The sequence below is a fragment of the Sycon ciliatum genome, chromosome 9 (assembly GCF_964019385.1).
Source record: "Sycon ciliatum chromosome 9, ocSycCili1.1, whole genome shotgun sequence".
Lineage (NCBI taxonomy): Eukaryota > Metazoa > Porifera > Calcarea > Leucosolenida > Sycettidae > Sycon > Sycon ciliatum.
This window is the reverse complement of record NC_088651.1, coordinates 19,888,733-19,906,320: the sequence shown is the minus strand read 5'-3', so window position 1 is coordinate 19,906,320 and position 17,588 is coordinate 19,888,733. Positions and strand designations below refer to the sequence as shown.

Sequence of the window (17,588 nt, the reverse complement as noted above, 5' to 3'; positions counted from 1 at the left end):
GAGAGAGAGAGAGAGAGAGAGAGAGAGAGAGAGAGAGAGAGAGAGAGAGAGAGAGAGAGAGAGAGAGGGAGAGAGAGAGGGAGAGAGAGAGAGACGCAGAGAGAGAGAGAGATTGGAAGCTAAATAATTATATTATTATGATGTCATTGTACATCAACCCACGAGGTTGAATCGTGCCGCGGACTACTAGTACCTCCCCGTCGAACAGGGGGATCCCCCAAAACACGTTTCAAACTTGCATTAACCGCAATTCCAAGGCCAGGGGAAAATTCCGACATTATCCCACACCATCCACGTCATCTACGATTACATCATCAGGCGTGGCGTGACGTGACGCGCTCTAGCTCCGTTCATACCGAGACGCCTGCTGCACGTTGGGGTCGGACTGAAGCGTGAAAGGCTTCGACGCACCGTAGTTCGACGGCAACTAATCTTAGCCTACGTACATGTAGACTCTACTCGTACACGTACCTGCGAGGTGCTGGCGACTGTCAAATCCATGCGTCATTGTAATACAGTGCATGGCTTCTCGGCGCTCATGTGAGACAGGATTTCGGAAAATGAAATAAACTTACATTGTACGTGGATAATGCCACAGCTAGTCACTCCTACGTTATTCTCTTCAGGAGCCGAACTGTTCCGATATCTAAAGCATGATCTACGCACGTCGTTTCCTGTAAATGTCTGTTTCTGTGCTCGGCATGACCAACAATTGAATCACTTCGCTTCGACCAGTACGCAGTAGTGCAATGAATGACGTGGGCGTATGAAGTTTCACGACTGTTCAATTTTGAAGCCTACGTACAGTTACCAGAGAGGAAGCGCGGCTGTGTGGCTGTTCGCTGATGCACACATAGCTGCAATGCAAGGGCATGCAAGCGTCACCGAGCCAGTGGTAAGTATACACGCGGCTGGAAATCCTGTACTGCAGAGCTGACCTGCTCCCATCAGATCTCATAACTGTTGTTCACACTGTGAAACGAAGTCACTAAGCTGTGGAGGGCATCTAATAAGGGGTCAATACTTTGCATGCAATTCAAGTCCGTAGCATCTTTTCATTCCTGATGAAGACATTTCTGTAATTACAATGAGTGTACATTGATGCCTAATTTACAGCACGCGAAATGCACATACAGCAGCGAGTAGTCCCAGCGATAATGACGAAACGTGGTGTAGAAGCGTTGTGCGCTGTGCGCGTTTGCGGGTACCATAAGAGGTGCGATTATTTTGGCGAAAGTACAGTGCTGGGAACTGAAATCCGACCCCCTGAGCGGTGGGTTCACATTCTTTGCGATGTGAGCGCACCGCTCAGGGGGTCGGATTTCAGTTGCCAGCACTGTACAGTGTATATACCGTCATCCTGCATCCTCCTTCTATTCTGTTTCTGCGTCATGATCCTACGGATATGCGGAGGTCATTTTGGTTTTCTCTCACGTGAACAGTAAAATTACTTGTTGCTCTCGCTTATGTGTTCAGCTCAACAGCAAGGTAGTTCTCCTCGTGCTGGTAAGAACGTTATTTTGGCGTTATGCTCTCTCTCTTCTCTTGTTTACCTTTATTTGGTGCACTGGGCATACATACCCTTATGCGATGAACATTGCGGTCGAGACCTCACTTGGACTAAGTCAGTGTTCTCAGCCCCACAACCATACCACTCCTCTATACTATATATAGACTATGCATCATCATAGGGAGTTTGGAGTATGGAAGTCGGTAAATATGTTTATTTTTGTGCCCGCAATCCCTTTTGTGAGCAACACTTTTTACGGTGGTTGATTGCGCACGTCCAGGACACGCCACGATCTCAACTCGTGCAAATATTTACTCCCTGACTTCACTCACTGAACTCTGCATCTACTAGTAACTGATTACTTGCAAGAACCCGGGCCATGGGACAAGGACATGCATCTTTCGTTCACAGCCCCTATATCCAAGCGTGTGTGCAGGGAAAACAATGTTCTCTAGGGCATAATTATTACCAGTTAGTTTCAGTCATTTTTTGACATTTTGTTTCATTCGGCTACTGCGTTGCACGTTTTCCGCAGCTACATTACTTCGTGATCAGCGGCAACTCTGCGCCCACTACCCAAGGGCCTGCTACGACGGCGACTCCATCAGGCACACTATTGTGCCCTCAAGGCTACGGCAAGTGGTTTCAAGTCAACGCGACTTACTTTGTATGTCAACCATGTGTCGACGGACACAATTACTCTGCCGTAGCCGATGCCACGAGCAAATGCCAGCCGTGCCACAGCGAGAGTTTGAAGTGCGAACCGCATGAGGTAAGCATTTAGGGCAGTCGCACGGAAACTGGACGATCAATAATTATAACCCTGCGGCGTAAGAAATAAATCAAAATCATTGCTTTTATAATACATGTACATGTATGTACCCCTTTCTGGGGGGGGGGGGGGGGGAGGGGACGCACAGCCGCATATGTTTAGGATGGCGGGTGCATGCCATTCATGGTCATTACGTGCACACTGAGTCTACATCATGTGGGTCCACATTTTTCAGGCGTGGTTTAGTGGTGCACATGCCCCCAGTGCCCCATGCAAGCTACGCGCCAGTGGACAGTGAAACCTTTCCTAACCTTGATGCAGCGGAAACAGTCCTGATATGATTTGACAGGATACGAAGAGCCATGGCAGGCGTGTGCGCCGGTGCACTTCAAGGGAGGGTTCCGGGGGCCTCCCGCGGGAAAAATTTCCAAAAATTAAGCAAAATCCTGCATTTTGGGCGAAAAAAGGGAGGTTCCGGGCACCCAGGAACCCATACGGATAATTTACCACTTTCAAATGTATGTATGCATCTGTGTGTGTTTCTGTTTCCATCCAGTTTATCTTGCCATGCACCGCAACCTCCCCGGCTGTGTGTTCTTCCTGTCATTCCGGAATGTAATGAAATTTTAAAAATTAATATTGGCCGATGGCTCTGTCATCAAACACTTGTTTTACCTCTATAGAAGACAGCATTATTCACAGCTTCTAGCCACTCAGTAGTCTTACTTTATCCTTTACTGATGGGATTCGAATGCTGGGAACAGCTGCACCAGGAGGTATTTATGCCAATTCCTATAATGTAGTGCAGTAACAGTTAATCTTGCTGGTGTGGTGAATGAAGTCGGCTTGATATTGCATGTGGACGGAAAATTGGACTGGGTGTTATATTATTAGCATGCCTGCATCTGCAGCTTGCCCTACCGCATTTGAAGAGAGATTAACACACTTGACAGTCACTGTCTGAGTTTGAAGATCATCTCCCTGGCTTTGTATTGCCTTGTGACCTTTTCCCCTCTTATCTTATCACGGTACACTACCTCGGCGTTGCCTTTCTTTCTTGGTGGGCCAACCGTTCAAAAGAATCTTGTCGAAATTTCGTCAGCGGCTGAATGATCACTTAATCTCAGCAGTGCACCACCCCCCCCCCCCCCCCACCCTCCCGGCTGCCCACAGCAACGGTGTTGGCATACGCCAGGAGGCATGTCGTGGTCTTTTTTACTCACGGGGTCAGTAGAAAACAGCTCTGCCGGTTGCACAGGCTGAGTGCATATGCCCAAGTGTGTGCACCGCATGCAGTCAGGGCAACGGCAGTACCACTTTACCGACGTACGTGTAGATAATCCATCGGAGATGGTTTTTAAATTCTTTCCTGTCCTCCTTGTATCCGTATTCGTCCCAGGTATATAAATCAACTCCTGTCGGCGTGCATAGGTTGTACTGATTCATGCAGCGCGGATCAGATAGAGACCACGCGCTGCACGGACAAGAGTAATCGCTACTGTGCGAAGAAGCCGTTCATTCCGCTCTGGTCTCCTGATGTAGAGCCACAGCAGGTTGGTTTCCTATTGTTCTGGTACATCTGTGGTCTAGGCCAGTTCAATAGCCATAGATTCTTTCACCATCCGAGGAAATGTTGAATATCGAGATTTTTTGTTCCCATCGTTTTGGTCTCCGATGTGGAATAGTCAACTTGATTCATGATTTGGTATGCGCTGTAGGTCACAATGTGGGTTTATGTTTGTGTGTGTGTTCTGCACCTTGTCCTCACCCATTTACTGAGGTGTGGTGGGCCCATAAGTGGGATCATTTTCAACTCCACCCACAGTTTTGGGGATTTCAGGGGTAGTCGGCCGTTGGGCGGTTCAATAGCCAATTGAGCCATCTTTCCAAGATTCCTTTTGAGTCTCTCCCCTCTCCTGGGGAAACCCACATGACCAGGTTTGGCAGTGAGCAACAAGTACAAGTGTGTGTGTGTGTGTGTGTGTGTGTGTGTGTGTGTGTGTGTGTGTGTGTGGGTGCGTGCCTGCGTGCGTGTGTGTGTGTGTGTGCATGTATATTGGTGCATACGTGTGCGTGTCTGTCTCCGTATTTCTATCTGTCTGTCTCTTTGCCTATACATCTGTGGACATGCACTTACATGTGTGTGTGTTCGCACGTTTGCCACCAGATATCAAGCCCGTCAGCTTCAGTGCCTACAACGGCCGACTTTGTCACGAAAAACTTCGCTTTAACCCCCAAAACTGGTAATGATTTGAAATCGCACATGCTGTATGCTGTGGGTTCCTCGATGTGTGTCTTTCTAAGATTCAGGAATCTTTGAAAGGAACAAAAGAATAGAATATTCTAAGTTTTGAGGCAGTAGCGATTCGTAACGCAGAGGCTTTGACAGGGCTGTGGAGAGAATGCGAAGAATTAGCAAGGAAACGTTTCTTTAACGAGCTTGCGTACACTTTTCGATTCGCAAACCGAGATGCGTGCGCGAACTGAAATGCGGGCTTTCAAATGTTTCGTTCAGTACACAAATCGTTAATTTGTCCCGAGCAGTCACGTTTACTACGTTGCACCATCCATAAACATGTACAGCCTGAAAACATCATGTCAGTGCGAATCCTGTTTGCTTGTCCCCACTAGAATGTGTTTGTTTTGTCGCTGAGTTCATGTTCCATTGGCGTGCTAACTGGAACGCCTCTAAACACCGACGTTTCCTCTACTTGCAAGTAGACACAATTGCCTTGTAAACGCAGGGGCACATGTGTTCAGTGGTTGTCTTTTGAAGACTGTAGTATGGAATGTTGACATGCTACCGTAATTCTTACACTTGCATTGGAGTACTGACCTCTATCTCATCACATCATTGTTGAACGCATATGCATTCAGGAAAGTACTAGATGCCGTTATTTTCGTTTAGGATGAAGACAGCACTTCACATTTATTACATTAATGTTGAAAATTAATCTAAATTGACTTCTGTGCCACCACACCACTTCGGTGTTCTCCAGTCAAAATATACTTTAACACCGGTACAGTAAAACCTGGTGTAAGCGACCTCTGGGTTTAGCGGCCACCTGCCGTTTTCCCATGCACCGACAGTTTTGCGCAGAGACTGCGGAACCTGGTTTTAAAGACCACCTGGCCATAACGACCGCTTTTGCTGGCACCGTGGGGTGGTCGCGTAAACCAAGTTTTACTGTAGTATCTTGATCTGGATACTCATGCAAGACCATTACTAGTATCGAAGTGAACTCTGAGCATTTATAATTGATCTCCATCTGCTTTTTCCTGCAGAGTCGCCAGCCGACCCGGATAGTTTGGGATTGTCTGCAGGACTCATTGGTGGGCTATCGGGTGGCGGAGGAGCATTGCTCATCATCATAGTATTCATCCTTGTCCTCGCCATCTACTCTCAGAAGCATCCAACAAGAGAAGGTAATGAGAATGTCCGCGAAATTCAGGAATGTATTCCTCCTGTACCTCCAGAAGTGTTTGAGAAAACAGGCTCACATATAGGCTGCTCGCCTGGAGAAGTTTCATATGTTTGTGCGTACACGGATGGGTGAAGGCATACTACCCTCCATTCAAAATCTGACCTCTTTTCCAGGCACACTTTGAGCATCATGGTGCATACCTAACCACATTAGTAGGATGGACCTTTACAGACATGGCTGCATGACTTAGGGGTCGGATTTGGTTGAAACCCAGTCGTCCAAGAGTCTAGCTGCAATGCGAATTTCCTGATTATGAAAATTACATAGTATGTAGCAGTACTCTCAGGGCACGTCAGTGTAAATTTTCATCTGATCATCGATTGAGTTCGTGAAACTCAGAGTCACGAAACAGCAACTGCTCGTTCTTTTGTACATGAATTTACACGTCTAAATTGATCGTGTGAAGAAGAGGTTGGTGCGACTTTGGCGATAGCAGGGGAAGAGTGTGTTGCTCCCTACATGGGTTTTTTGTAGATTTGTCGAGTTGGCGGTTTGATGGACTTCTCGTGTGCTCCGGATGGGAGTCGCGAGTCAGTCAAGGGAGAATAAATATTGATCATGGACCCGAAAGCACTGTATAGGACTAACATGTGCATTTAGAGCATGCCGGCAGACAACTAACTGGTATACTTGTCTTTTACGCATTCTTGTTCTCTTCTTATACTCAGCTGTTGTCGATCCAGGGCCTAAGGTAACAACCATCGCTGTCTGTCAAGGCGTTGACCCATACCGGTAACTGTTACCGGAAAGTTTAGTTTTGTATATAGTTTTCTAGCGGTTTTTTTGTATTGCCTTGAACCAGCACATAAACATACTGTATATATTATTAATTTTGTGTTTAGCCTGATAGACGCACCTGTCCAGTGGCCACTGTAACCCTCCCCCCCCCCCCCTCGCGCCGTCCCATTGCTGCACACCTTGCCTGCTTAGATAACATGCATTTGCTGCAGTATAGGATTTCTTCCTAGTTGAGAGTATTCACTGGTTGTCATTTCAGTATCCCTACTCACCCCAAGCCTCACTCCAAGGGCCTACATGTATGTGCATCACACATTGCCCATAACCACCATTCATTTCATTTGAGAACATGTAACATGTACTGTTTGACTACATCTATCCGAAGTAGTCACTGACAGATCCTTAAGATAAATTGTGCTATCAAAATGAGCCGCTGTGCGTAGATTGTGGATTTCTTGTGATTCTTTTGATAACATTTTTTTCTAATTGTCTGCCAACTCCAACGCAGCCACTTACACATTTAGAAAACGTCACATCGCTACTCCAAACTTTAAAAAAAATGGTCTCTTCATTGCGATTCAAATAAAAAATATTTTGGTAACAATCATTACCAATACTATTGCCCATGACTATTGGTTATACTGGTTAAACCCTATGATTGAGTAAATTGTACCCGATGAAAAACTATTCAGTGGGGTCTGCCTGGGTAACACATGACATCATCACACCAAGATAAATCTGTGCTAGAATATTCCGTACAGTATTGCCTAATGAAATGAATGTTAAGTTGCCCTAACTTTGGGCACAGCAGCGCTCTATACAGCTGTATTCTGGATTGGAACATTTTGTGGCGCGGTCCTAGCACCGGTTAGAGTTGTGGCTCCCTGGGCATCTCCCTGGTATGACCGGAGCCCCGGCACAGGGCTATCCCGAGGCAGAGGGTCGTCGTCCGGTGTTTCACTTGCACGGTCTGCTTCACTGTCAGTCGTCATCTCACCAGACGAGGTAGGTATGTCGCTCTCGTACACAGGTACCACCACCCTTGCAGAGCTAGGGTGGTGAGGCTGTGATGGGACGCCCGTATTCATCCTGGTGTTTGTTCTTCGATTAATGGCTGGACCTGGCAGATCACCAGCTGCCTGGGTCTCTTCCCGTGGGAAATCCTCTTGTGCTGTTGTACCTTCCTGGTACTGAGCTCCGAGTTCCTGGATATTGCCCGCTTCCAGGGTTTCTCGGAACATTGACTGCGACACTGACTGCGCACTGGGCACAGTTCCTTCGAGTTCGTCAGCTTGTCCTGTTTGCCTTCCTGCAGGAGAATGGAGAACCAAAGTCAATGGGAAACACTCTGTTCTAAATGGATTTTCCTACATGTTGTCAGGTATAGGACTGAATCCCACTACCCCCCCCCCCCCCTCCAGGCCATTATTTTGAGCTCAAATATGTCATGTGCATGTTGTCAGGTCGATGCTAGTATTTGGCCGATCGCAGTAGCACCGTACTCGGGCATTATCAGTCTATAATGCCCGGGTACAGCTCCCCTGCTCATTAGGAATGACCCCAGGCATACTGCGTGCGCTGGTGCCAGTTTTGTACCAGAGCATGCCTGCAGGGCAGTGCCTCGGTAACGTGGCAGTACCCCAGCACACAAAGACCACATGGGATCATTGCTAAGGACACTACATGCACTCACACACCATAACCTGCGGGACCACGGCCCTTGGGATATGGTGCTTTACCTCGAGCTACGCACTAGGACATAAATCAGCCATCATCCCCCCCCCCCTCCCGTATCATGTGTGATTATATAATTCAAGCATGTAAGTTAACCCAGAGCGCCGGCATATAGCGTCAATCAAAAGTCTCGGCTTGCTATTCTTATGTAACAAGTGTGCACGAAAAAGTCCCGTACTGCATTTGGCTGCTCAAGCACATATTTCATCCATTTTTCAATAATACATCAAAGACGGATCTCACTCCAATAGACTAGACCGGTCACATATAATGATTCTCTGTTCCAGTGGCACTGCAGCACCTTAAGCCCTATAATTATAATCACAACACAATCACAGTCCACTTACCATCCTTCTTCTTCTTGTTCGTCCGCCACTGTGCGATAATAAAAATAACGAGACCCACAATCACTGTGGCCATGGTGCAGCAAACAGCAGTTAGCGCTTTCTCGGTTGGTGTCCAGGAGTGCTCGTTGTTAACGGCAGCTTCAGATGGCACATGTTCAGAAGAGCTGCTTGCGGAATTTTCTAAATTAAGACAACACAGAGACCATAGACAAGAAACATATAATTATGTTAAAGTCAGTGTGTCTTCACATCAACAACAAGTCATATACATTCATGTTTGATAAGTGCACGGTTCTGATCACTGGAATCCGATCGCGTGAGTCAAGTACAGTCGTCCCTCTCTAATCCGGCACCTTTTGCAATGGCATTTTCTGCTGGATAAACAAGGGTGCTGGATTATCAAATCCTGCCTTCCAACCCGGCCCACCTGTTAACATACATATTTGTGTCGCACGTCAACATGTAGGGATTTTCTGTGTCAATCCAAGTACTTTGTGGAATGCATGTCTCTAACATACACTTGGGAATATCCTATGCACTAGCATAGGATATTCCCAAGTGTATGTTACATGTGTTGTGTGTGCCACAATGCTGCCTGACAGCACGCGATGTACAACCGCTGGAGTACAAGGTGATACAGCACTACATCGCCCAAATGTAATGAGGAAAAAGGTCCAGATTTCACCCGTTTTACCGGCGCCTGCATGTTTTACCTTTAGTCCAACCGTGAAGAGGAGTACAGGGCGGTTGAGGTGGAGTGGACATGGTAGCGTTAGTAGATACAACTGCAGGCGGCAACACAGGTGACACAAAATTGAACTGAGAAACCTGGCCATTCGTAGAAAAAATTTCAAGATACAAATTTAAAAGACAGGACCAAAATGTTACTTGTTAACCATAGTTGGTGTCCAACACTTAAGCGGGATTCTCAGAAGCTTTTTTTGCGATGCGACACGCGATGCGACGTGATCTGCGACGAACGTGTGCGATGCGAACTCGCGAAATACCATTCCAGAAGAAGTCAGCGATGCGACAACGCCTTGCTAATTTGGCGCGAAGTTCAATGCAGGTGGGTATGTCACCACGGTATTCACTTCGTTTGGTACAAATTAATAGGCAACTCTTGAACCTTTGTACAACTTTGCTGTAGAAAAGGTCAAAATCGTACGCCAAATCGCTTGTCACATCGCGAAAGTTGAGCCAAGCTCAACTTCTGCGATGGCCCAGTTGCAGCAGTTGTGAGGCGGCTGCGATTTGGGGATTTCCCAGCTTCGCGGCTGTCGTATTGCGTGTCGCATCGCAAAAAAGCTTCTGTGAATCGCGCTTAACAGTTATAAGCAAGATGTTGTGTAGTCAGAAGGTACAATAGCTAATACAACACTGACTGATGTGATACTGACATTCAACAGATTCTACGCATAACATGTAACATGTTGGTCATTTCTTTTCTTTTTGGTCCTTTCTTCTAAATTTGCAGGCAGGCATAGTGGGATGGTCTAAGATCATGATTGAGAAACAGAGGGTGCCAGGTTCAAGTCCTGCTTGGAAGCGGAAGGATCTTTTCCAGCCGTGCTGCGACCCACAGTTAATTGGGAACTCAAGGCCTGGCTCGAGGAAAACATGGATGCAGAGAATGGGATTTTCGGTCTTTGACCACTTGCTGATGAGCTGATCTACTCACCTCCCACCGCTTTAGGAGCTGCATCTGCGGCATGATCCTTGAAGGTTGGTGGCGTTCCTACGGATGCGGAAAGCCCGGCTTCCAGCCGAGTCTCACGCGAACCGTGAAATTTTAATTTTTAATTTTAAATTTGATCCTTGGCTCTCCATCCGAGTCTTACAAGATATAACATTTGTACATGCACATCCAACAACATACAGAGTTGTGAAATTACCTTCTTCGCTTGTTGTCGTAGTAACCGGCGGCACTGATGGACTTGCATGTGAAGTGACGCTGGCTGAAGGATATGAAGAACGTCCTGAGAAAACATCAGATGCAGCGAATGGTTAATCGAAACTAGCAAAAAAAAATGGTACCATTTATGGTCAAAATGCAATACCCTGGAACGGGTGCAACCCGTAACTCTGAACCACACATACATTTTGATGGGAAAGGCCATAGATATTATGATGCCATTAGTCCCATAAAAGTGACAAAAGAGTAGTGTCACGTCCACTGGAACTTGCCAAAAGGGTGCAAGGTAGACAGAAGTGCCCCTAACTTCGGGTCCGGATAACCGACGTATTCTTTCAACACATTTCACGGTTCGCATCAGACTCGAGTTTTCCGCATCTCCCTCCTCCCCACCCACCTCCCCCCTTTCCCCATGCGGGTTACGCGCCTGTCTAGGGCTGGCAAAGGGCCGGTAGTTTATAGCACATTTATCCGAAGTGAAACCCATAGTGATGCAGTTACCTACCTGGCTCTGAAGTCCTTGCCAGATTTTGCACCGGGAAGTATGAGCATTTATAGTCTTCGTAAATGCAGTCCCCAACCTGGTAAAGACCCCTGGCTTGGCACGGAGCGCTGCACTTGGTACAGATCGACTTATGGAATCCCTGGAGGGACGTATCATTAGGTGCGTAGCTGTAGATGGGATGGCAAGGATATGGAGGTGGGGAATCAAGTGGAATAAAGCAGGCAGGGTGAGAGAGTGTCAGTCAGAGACAGGTAGAAGAAGGAGAGAGAAAAGAAAAAGATAGATAGATTGATCGATAGATAGAGATAGAATAAGACAGGTAGACAGAGAGACATAGAAAGAGTTAGAAGGAACAAAAGGAGATTTAAAAAATACAGAATGGCAGAGACTGGGACACAAGAAAGAGTGATGAAATCACACCATTCAATGAAAGAACAACTAACAATACAACCGTATGACGGTATGTGCCCACAAAGGTCCTGTAGCTGCAGAATATGAACATTGCCCAAGCTAGGGTCTGGCGGATTCTGCCGGCAGAAAAATTGGCAGAATTTGGTACTTTTTCTGGTAAGTTTCATGTCATGTTTGGTATGTGGATAAAAAAATAATTAGTGTTGAAATGAGCGTATCTGCAACAAACGAGCGATCAGTTCCACTAATGAGCAAGCTATCAAGCGAGCTAACGAGTTTCACTGATGTGGCAAATATGATTTTGTGAACACATTTTTTTCTAAGTTCAATTTTTTCAGCTGGTTCAAATAATCACCGCCGGCATTTGGGATTGCGGCTGCTTCACTTCGGACTGCTGTTTGGTGTCGAGATGTCTTGTCAGCGCCATCGTTGAGTAGCCTTTGTAAAAATAGACCGTTTTGCAAAGATTGCAAGTAGCCACGGTCTTCGCTGCATCGCGGGAGGAAACTTCCAAACGACTGAGCGTAACTTTCACTCGAATGGAGAGGTGACCGAAGCATATCCTGCGACAGGTCAGCAGTTGCGGAACAAGACGTCAGTAGAATCCACCAAAGCTGCAACGACAACTGAAACAACTGAAATGTCGTGCAGGCATACAGTCACTGCGAGTGATTTTCACGTTGCGCGGGACTGGACTCTCGATCGACCAGGGAGTCGGAACATATTTTACAACTCCCCGAGGTCAGCGGTCGACATGTACTGCCATGTGTACGGAGTACGGTGTACGGTGTTCGTTAGTGCAAACGAGCTGGTCGCACAATTGAGCCGAGTTTCTGGCGAGCGAGCTAATGAGTACCCGGTGAGATCGTTTCAACACTAAAAAAATGGAGCAGAATTCGAGGAATTGCCCGCCATAAGGTTTGTATGGTTCTCAAATTTCACTGCCTTTTCGAGCAGAATCTGCGAACCTCTTCGAGCAGAATCCGCCGGTCCCTAACTCAAGCTCAACTGTGGAGTGGTGATCTCCCGCCGCTCCACCATATCAAAGTTTTGATGGAATTCTCGTACTTCAGTATGCTCTGGATGGCAGTCTTGAGTCAGTCAGGTGTGAAGTCAAGTAGGCAGGAAAATGCAAGCTCCAGGGCAGGGAGCAACCAACTTCCTTATCATAACAATTCTTGCCTAAGTGGCTGCAACAATTTATTTTACTATTTACAAGACCACAAACCAGTTATGATAGTGGTAGAGCATCCCCGGCCATATACGAGGGTCCCTGGTTCTTATCCCAGTTGTGACAGTCTCATTTTCCAAAATTATTATAGTTTCTGCATGATAATTATTATCATCATGGGTCACTGAGCAGAATAACCAGACTTACAATCCATCGTCACATAGTGTGTGTATACATTGGGCCTGGCGTGTCCCAGTGCAGTTCCACCACTTGTGATCCTGGGATGGGAGGACATGACAAAAGGAAACAGAAAGAGCATTGTGTTCAATTGAAAGAAGGCAGAGACCATTGTTACTAGTGAGGTCAAGGCTTTACAATCGGCAGAAAGGAGAAGCATGTGATAACATTTAAAGAGGCGGTCTTGGAAGACAAGGGCCATCTTGGGAATTTTGTCTTATGTTCACCTGCTGCTAGTGCAAGACATGGATCTATTGCATGCAGCATTATTGCAAAAGGTCCTGATCGAGTAGCCTGCACAGGTGCACGCAGGGGTGTCGGAACCAGTGCAGAGTAGTATGTGTCGGGGGCGGGTTCTGGAGTAGGCACATGCCCCAGCCCGAAAAAAGGGGTATTATTGATCGTACCACATTTTTTTAGTAGTAGTAGTAGTAGTATTTATGGGGTTAAAAAAACCGGGCACCCTGTTTTGCGTAAAAAATGATTTTTCGGGTGATGGAGGTGGTGAAAGGGGTACCCGCCCTACACATACTACTTGTACTCAGCAGGCACCAATAATTTCGCCTTGTAATCTGTACGGAATAAAATAATGTGCTTTTTTCGGCCCAGATTTCCAAACCGGCTTTTATCGGACGAGGGTTGCAGGACATTGCCGTACCAATGGGGCACACCTTCTTACTCACCTGACATGTACAGACTATGCGCTGCTGTAGCTTCAGATTCCAGAAGAAATCAATGCGAATGAGGTATCTACTAGTTCCCAGGTCTAGTCTGGGCTTCAACACTCACCTTTGGGCACCCACCAATAGGAGGCAGTGCCTGTCGGCAAGGCACGCATTTCACGTTGACCGTGACAAACTCCTGCACGAATCCTGGATCGCACGGCTTGCACGTCTGCTGCTGCGAGCCATTGCATGGCGTATCGTACTCGAAGCCGACATCACATGGCTTGCAATCCAGAAACGTATAGCCGTAGCGATCCTTTGGCACGTGGACCAAGGCTTTTACGGAGTGGCCTGCTGGTAGGGTTAGATTGGCCAGGTGTATGGTGGCAGTACTGGGAGTAACAATGCCGAGCATGACCAGTGATGCTGCTGCGGCCCACGCCTGCTCAGGGGCAGTTCAATATACAAGGAGAAAATACGCACACCAAAACGAGGATGTCTTCCAGCTCCAAGTCATCTTCCGACGCAGAACGAGATGCAACAACATGCACAGTAGTAGAGCAAATTTTGAATAGTTTGTGTGTGGTGGGAATGAAAAACGTCAAAGAAAACTGAAATTAGACCCTGACTAGGCATGGCCCTACCGCCAATCATTCTCCACACTGTGCCAGGAGTCTTTGTTTGTCAAGAAGAGACCGTTCAAAATTCTCTTGCAAGCCATTTCGCAAACATACAAACATCGAAACCTTTTTTTTGTATCACTCGAAAAGGGAAAATGAGAGATTCGAAAAGCAAAAGGGCATGGATAACAGCGCTTCAAAAAGCGATGTTTGTATGTTCACAGAGTAAAACATGTTAGCTACACGACTGTATAGGAAAATGAACAGACTCGGAATGCGTCATCGTCCTTTTTGTTGTACACATATTCATGACATAGCGGCATTGCTCAGTACTGCCACATAAGCACAGGTACGAGAACTACACTTGTCTGACTATTTTTGATGCAAAGGTTTTGGCACTTTTTATCGAAGCGTAGAATCACGGACACATCAATGGTCTCCTCCAGGGCGCTATTCTGCTCATGGTTGCGGGAAAGTTCCGAAGCAAAATGTTTGTGAAAATGAAGAAGGTTGCGAATGTTGCGATTTCTTCCGAAACGACAAAAAAGTTGCGAAAAAGGTGGCGAGTATCTTTAGAAAGGGCTACTCTTCAGCGAGTGTGTTCAGTACTGGTGAGATAGTAGACTCGTATTGAATGCCATTGTCGAATTGCGTTTCGAGCATGTGCTGAGCATGAGCAGCGTCATGGAAAGAAAGGCCTTGAGTTCTACAAAGACACTATCATGTGTACAACGATAGAATCGCCTCGAGCCACAAAGAGCGAGTGCTCAGCACGAAGCGAATTCAGAATATGTACATGTATTACCAGTATAGCAGTTCCCTGTCGTAGGCACGCACTTCCACCGCCTCCGCTTCCAGGTCCGCTCCAATCATTCTGTCTCCTGCTCCACTGGCTCTGTCGTTTGCAACGCCTGTCGCCCATAGCTTCGTCCATGCGAATGCGGTGCCGCTCGACTCTGAGTAGCATAGACAATGGGAAACAAGAAAGCAGACATGGAGTCACTTGACAAACGCTCAGTTATCGCATTCTACTCTGGTGCGCTCAATGAAGATGCGGCACATAGCTCTCTTCATCGGGTTGTACATGTATTGAGTAATTCAGAGTACATAGATAGGAACGAGCAGTTAGATGCCGTGAATCCTGGAAAACTGCCCTTTGTTGAATGCCCTATTCGCGAACAAGTTTTCTATCCCCTTCAATTCCGGATTGAATGAGCTCCCGACTTACGAGGTACTAACAACTCGTTTCGTTCTCAGTAATTGCCGTCTACTCTGAGTACATGGGGAAGGCAATACCCCGTAATGTAATACTCTCTTGGTGGTGTGATGTTGCGCATTGCTCCATTGTCTGCGGTTCGCTCTGGTTCGCTCTATTCCTCTAATGGCCAGCCGCACTTGAATATCGATGGCATGGCAGGAGCTGCTTGCGCTCCACCGCGTTAGCAGACATGGACGACATACACCAATGATTGAACTTCCTATATCCCGTGCCTTACCTGAGCGGCTCAGCCGGCGCGCGAGGCTTTTGCTTGTTCTGCTCGACGCTCTCTTTCTTGTAGTCCTGGTCTACGTGTATCTCTGGAGAAATGATAACTGGTAAACTTTCCGTGTAGAATATTTTCCCTAGTAATATATCCATGCACTTTGCTATCCCTGCCTATAACTGGGCACAGAATGTCTAACCTACCTCTAGAACAAGAAGGACGAAATGACAAAGAAAAGAAGATGCTCTGATCTTTTATTCATCTCTGTAGATTACAAAGCTGACTAGAAACATGATATCTGCGGGAAACGGGGGAAATTACCTTCTCCTGTACTGACACATCGCTCTGTGGCATTGCCAAGATGAAGCGTTTAGTTCGTGAGGATGCCCACGCACATCCCATATATCTGCGCATGCCGCGATCGAATGCATGGCATTGCTGGGACAGGTTCGCGGCATGAATCTGCGCATGTACTAGGATCAGTAAGAAACACAACACGCAACGTTTATGCATGCACTTCCATACGAAGTAGGCATCTCAGGCTCCGCATATTTTCTCACCTAAGAACTCTTCTCCACCCTGCTTCATGTCATAATGGCAGCAAATGACGTAATGTCAGTCGCTCTCATGCAATTTGGTCTCGGGAGAGTCACAAACTAAGCTCAAGCACCACAGATTAGGCTAAATAATCATGCTGAATAGGTGTAGAAGCATGAAGCGTGGTTTACGGTCCTGTCCTTTGCCAAAAAAAGAGGTACGATTACAATGTAAGATGTAGGGAGGAAACACCTATAGGAGGAGCATGGGACGGCGCCAAGTGCTATATACAAGTACAATACACTCTCCAAGACGTTTCCTATCATGTTTATTCTTCACAGGGCTTGAAACTTTGACAGGTGCAGCGCAGTCCACACCGACTGCACAGTCAAAATGACCTGCGTTCATTTGTTCAGCTGTAGTATCGAAAGATTCCTTTCAGGACCTTGGGAAAATCAGCAAAATTTCAAGAAGGAGCTTCGAGCAGCATTTGATTTCCTACATCGCGGTCGCTAGTTACGGGTCCAAAGTTGTCTTTGGCACAAGAAAAGGCGGTCGCTGGTCGCGTTCAGCAGGTAGTCGCTAGTCACAGTGCATTTTGAATGTGAGACCGTCCGTGCCTAGTGAAGTGGTCGGTAGTACCAGGCTGGTCGCTAGTCACGGTGGTCTTTATTTACAGGTTTTACTGTATAATAATTATTGTACTTGTATGTGTCCAAGTGATAAAATTCACGCCCTCTGTCTGGCCAGGAACTGGGTAACCGTCATAGGCGTGCAGGAAGGGGCAGTGAGGGGGAGGGGAGAGCTGTCAGATTTCATACACCCCAAATGGTAGATCACAGACCAGCAAGCCAGTGCCTATAAACTCACCATAGTGCACCTGTAGATGAATGATCATCTTTCAAAGCTGAGAATACATGTATATAACCAGGCAAAGTGTGTTTACCATGAAATTAAGAAATGGGAAACACAGAGCTGTGAACCCTAACGCCAACGGAAACATAGCCAAGTAATAGAAAAAGACGTGTGTGTGTGTGGGGGGGGGGGGGGGGGGGAGGGGGTGATGTCATTGTAAGTGTGTCGTCATTGAATGTGTCAGTAAATAAATTTCCTTTTGCCATACTTATCACTCCTCACTCCGTGCTCGCTCGCCTTGTAGATCAGCCGCTACACCAGAGAAGTATATCAGTTTCTGGAAGCCCCACTAGAGCATACTGCATTAACCCCTTTGAGGTGCCACTGAACGCGTGAAAATACGCAATTACAGTTCACTCCACCATTTCTACCATAAATCGATGGAGTTACGACAGTTTTACGGTACGTACACAATATCAGTCGTTAATGACTGATGCACCGCAAGAAAGTATCAATTTTCTCTCGTTTTTTTGCGTTTTTTCACACATACAATTGTTTTCATTTTTTGGTGTTGTGTTCTAATCATTCGCCATGCCATTGTC

General features: G+C 46.7%; 2 protein-coding genes across 5 annotated transcripts in view; one reads left to right on the top strand and one right to left on the bottom strand.

Annotated features, from left to right (window-relative positions):
• The window catches only part of LOC135825017 (tumor necrosis factor receptor superfamily member 16-like), a 112,174-nt gene extending 105,050 nt beyond the window's left edge, over positions 1–7,124 (top strand). The window contains exons 2-9 of one of the 3 annotated variants that reach the window (XM_065337751.1): positions 736–895; positions 1,477–1,506; positions 2,046–2,282; positions 2,839–2,897; positions 3,682–3,835; positions 4,450–4,525; positions 5,568–5,708; positions 6,436–7,124. In XM_065337751.1, the coding sequence (XP_065193823.1) occupies positions 767–895; positions 1,477–1,506; positions 2,046–2,282; positions 2,839–2,897; positions 3,682–3,835; positions 4,450–4,525; positions 5,568–5,708; positions 6,436–6,503 (894 nt within the window). In that variant the 5' untranslated portion in view covers positions 736–766 and the 3' untranslated portion in view covers positions 6,504–7,124. Of the gene's footprint in view, positions 1–735; positions 896–1,476; positions 1,507–2,045; positions 2,283–2,838; positions 2,898–3,681; positions 3,836–4,449; positions 4,526–5,567; positions 5,709–6,435 lie in introns of those variants that run through there. The other 2 variants (XM_065337752.1, XM_065337753.1) reach the window with 2 other exon arrangements.
• On the bottom strand, positions 7,025–15,817 carry LOC135825016 (uncharacterized). 2 transcript variants are annotated; one of them, XM_065337749.1, is made up of 9 exons: positions 15,607–15,817; positions 14,916–15,066; positions 13,615–13,932; positions 12,796–12,866; positions 11,007–11,173; positions 10,482–10,565; positions 9,300–9,371; positions 8,587–8,766; positions 7,025–7,814 (listed from the first exon to the last, which is right to left on the bottom strand). In XM_065337749.1, exons 1-9 carry the CDS (start codon positions 15,747–15,749, stop codon positions 7,321–7,323), a joined length of 1,680 nt encoding a protein of 559 aa, XP_065193821.1. In that variant the 5' UTR covers positions 15,750–15,817; the 3' UTR covers positions 7,025–7,320. The 2 variants fall into 2 exon arrangements, with proteins under 2 accessions (XP_065193821.1, XP_065193822.1); XM_065337750.1 differs by having other exon boundaries at positions 10,482–10,544.
• Positions 15,818–17,588: the final 1,771 nt, after the last annotated feature.

Excerpts from the sequence above, each read along its gene's own strand:
- LOC135825016 (XM_065337749.1), bottom strand. The coding sequence starts at position 15,749 with ATGGATATATTACTAGGGAAAATATTCTACACGGAAAGTTTACCAGTT. Across the intron at positions 12,867-13,614 it reads CTATTGGTGGGTGCCCAAAG|GATCACAAGTGGTGGAACTG; the intron begins GTGAGTGTTGAA and ends CTCCCATCCCAG. Across the intron at positions 9,372-10,481 it reads TACGACAACAAGCGAAGAAG|TTGTATCTACTAACGCTACC; the intron begins GTAATTTCACAA and ends TGCCGCCTGCAG.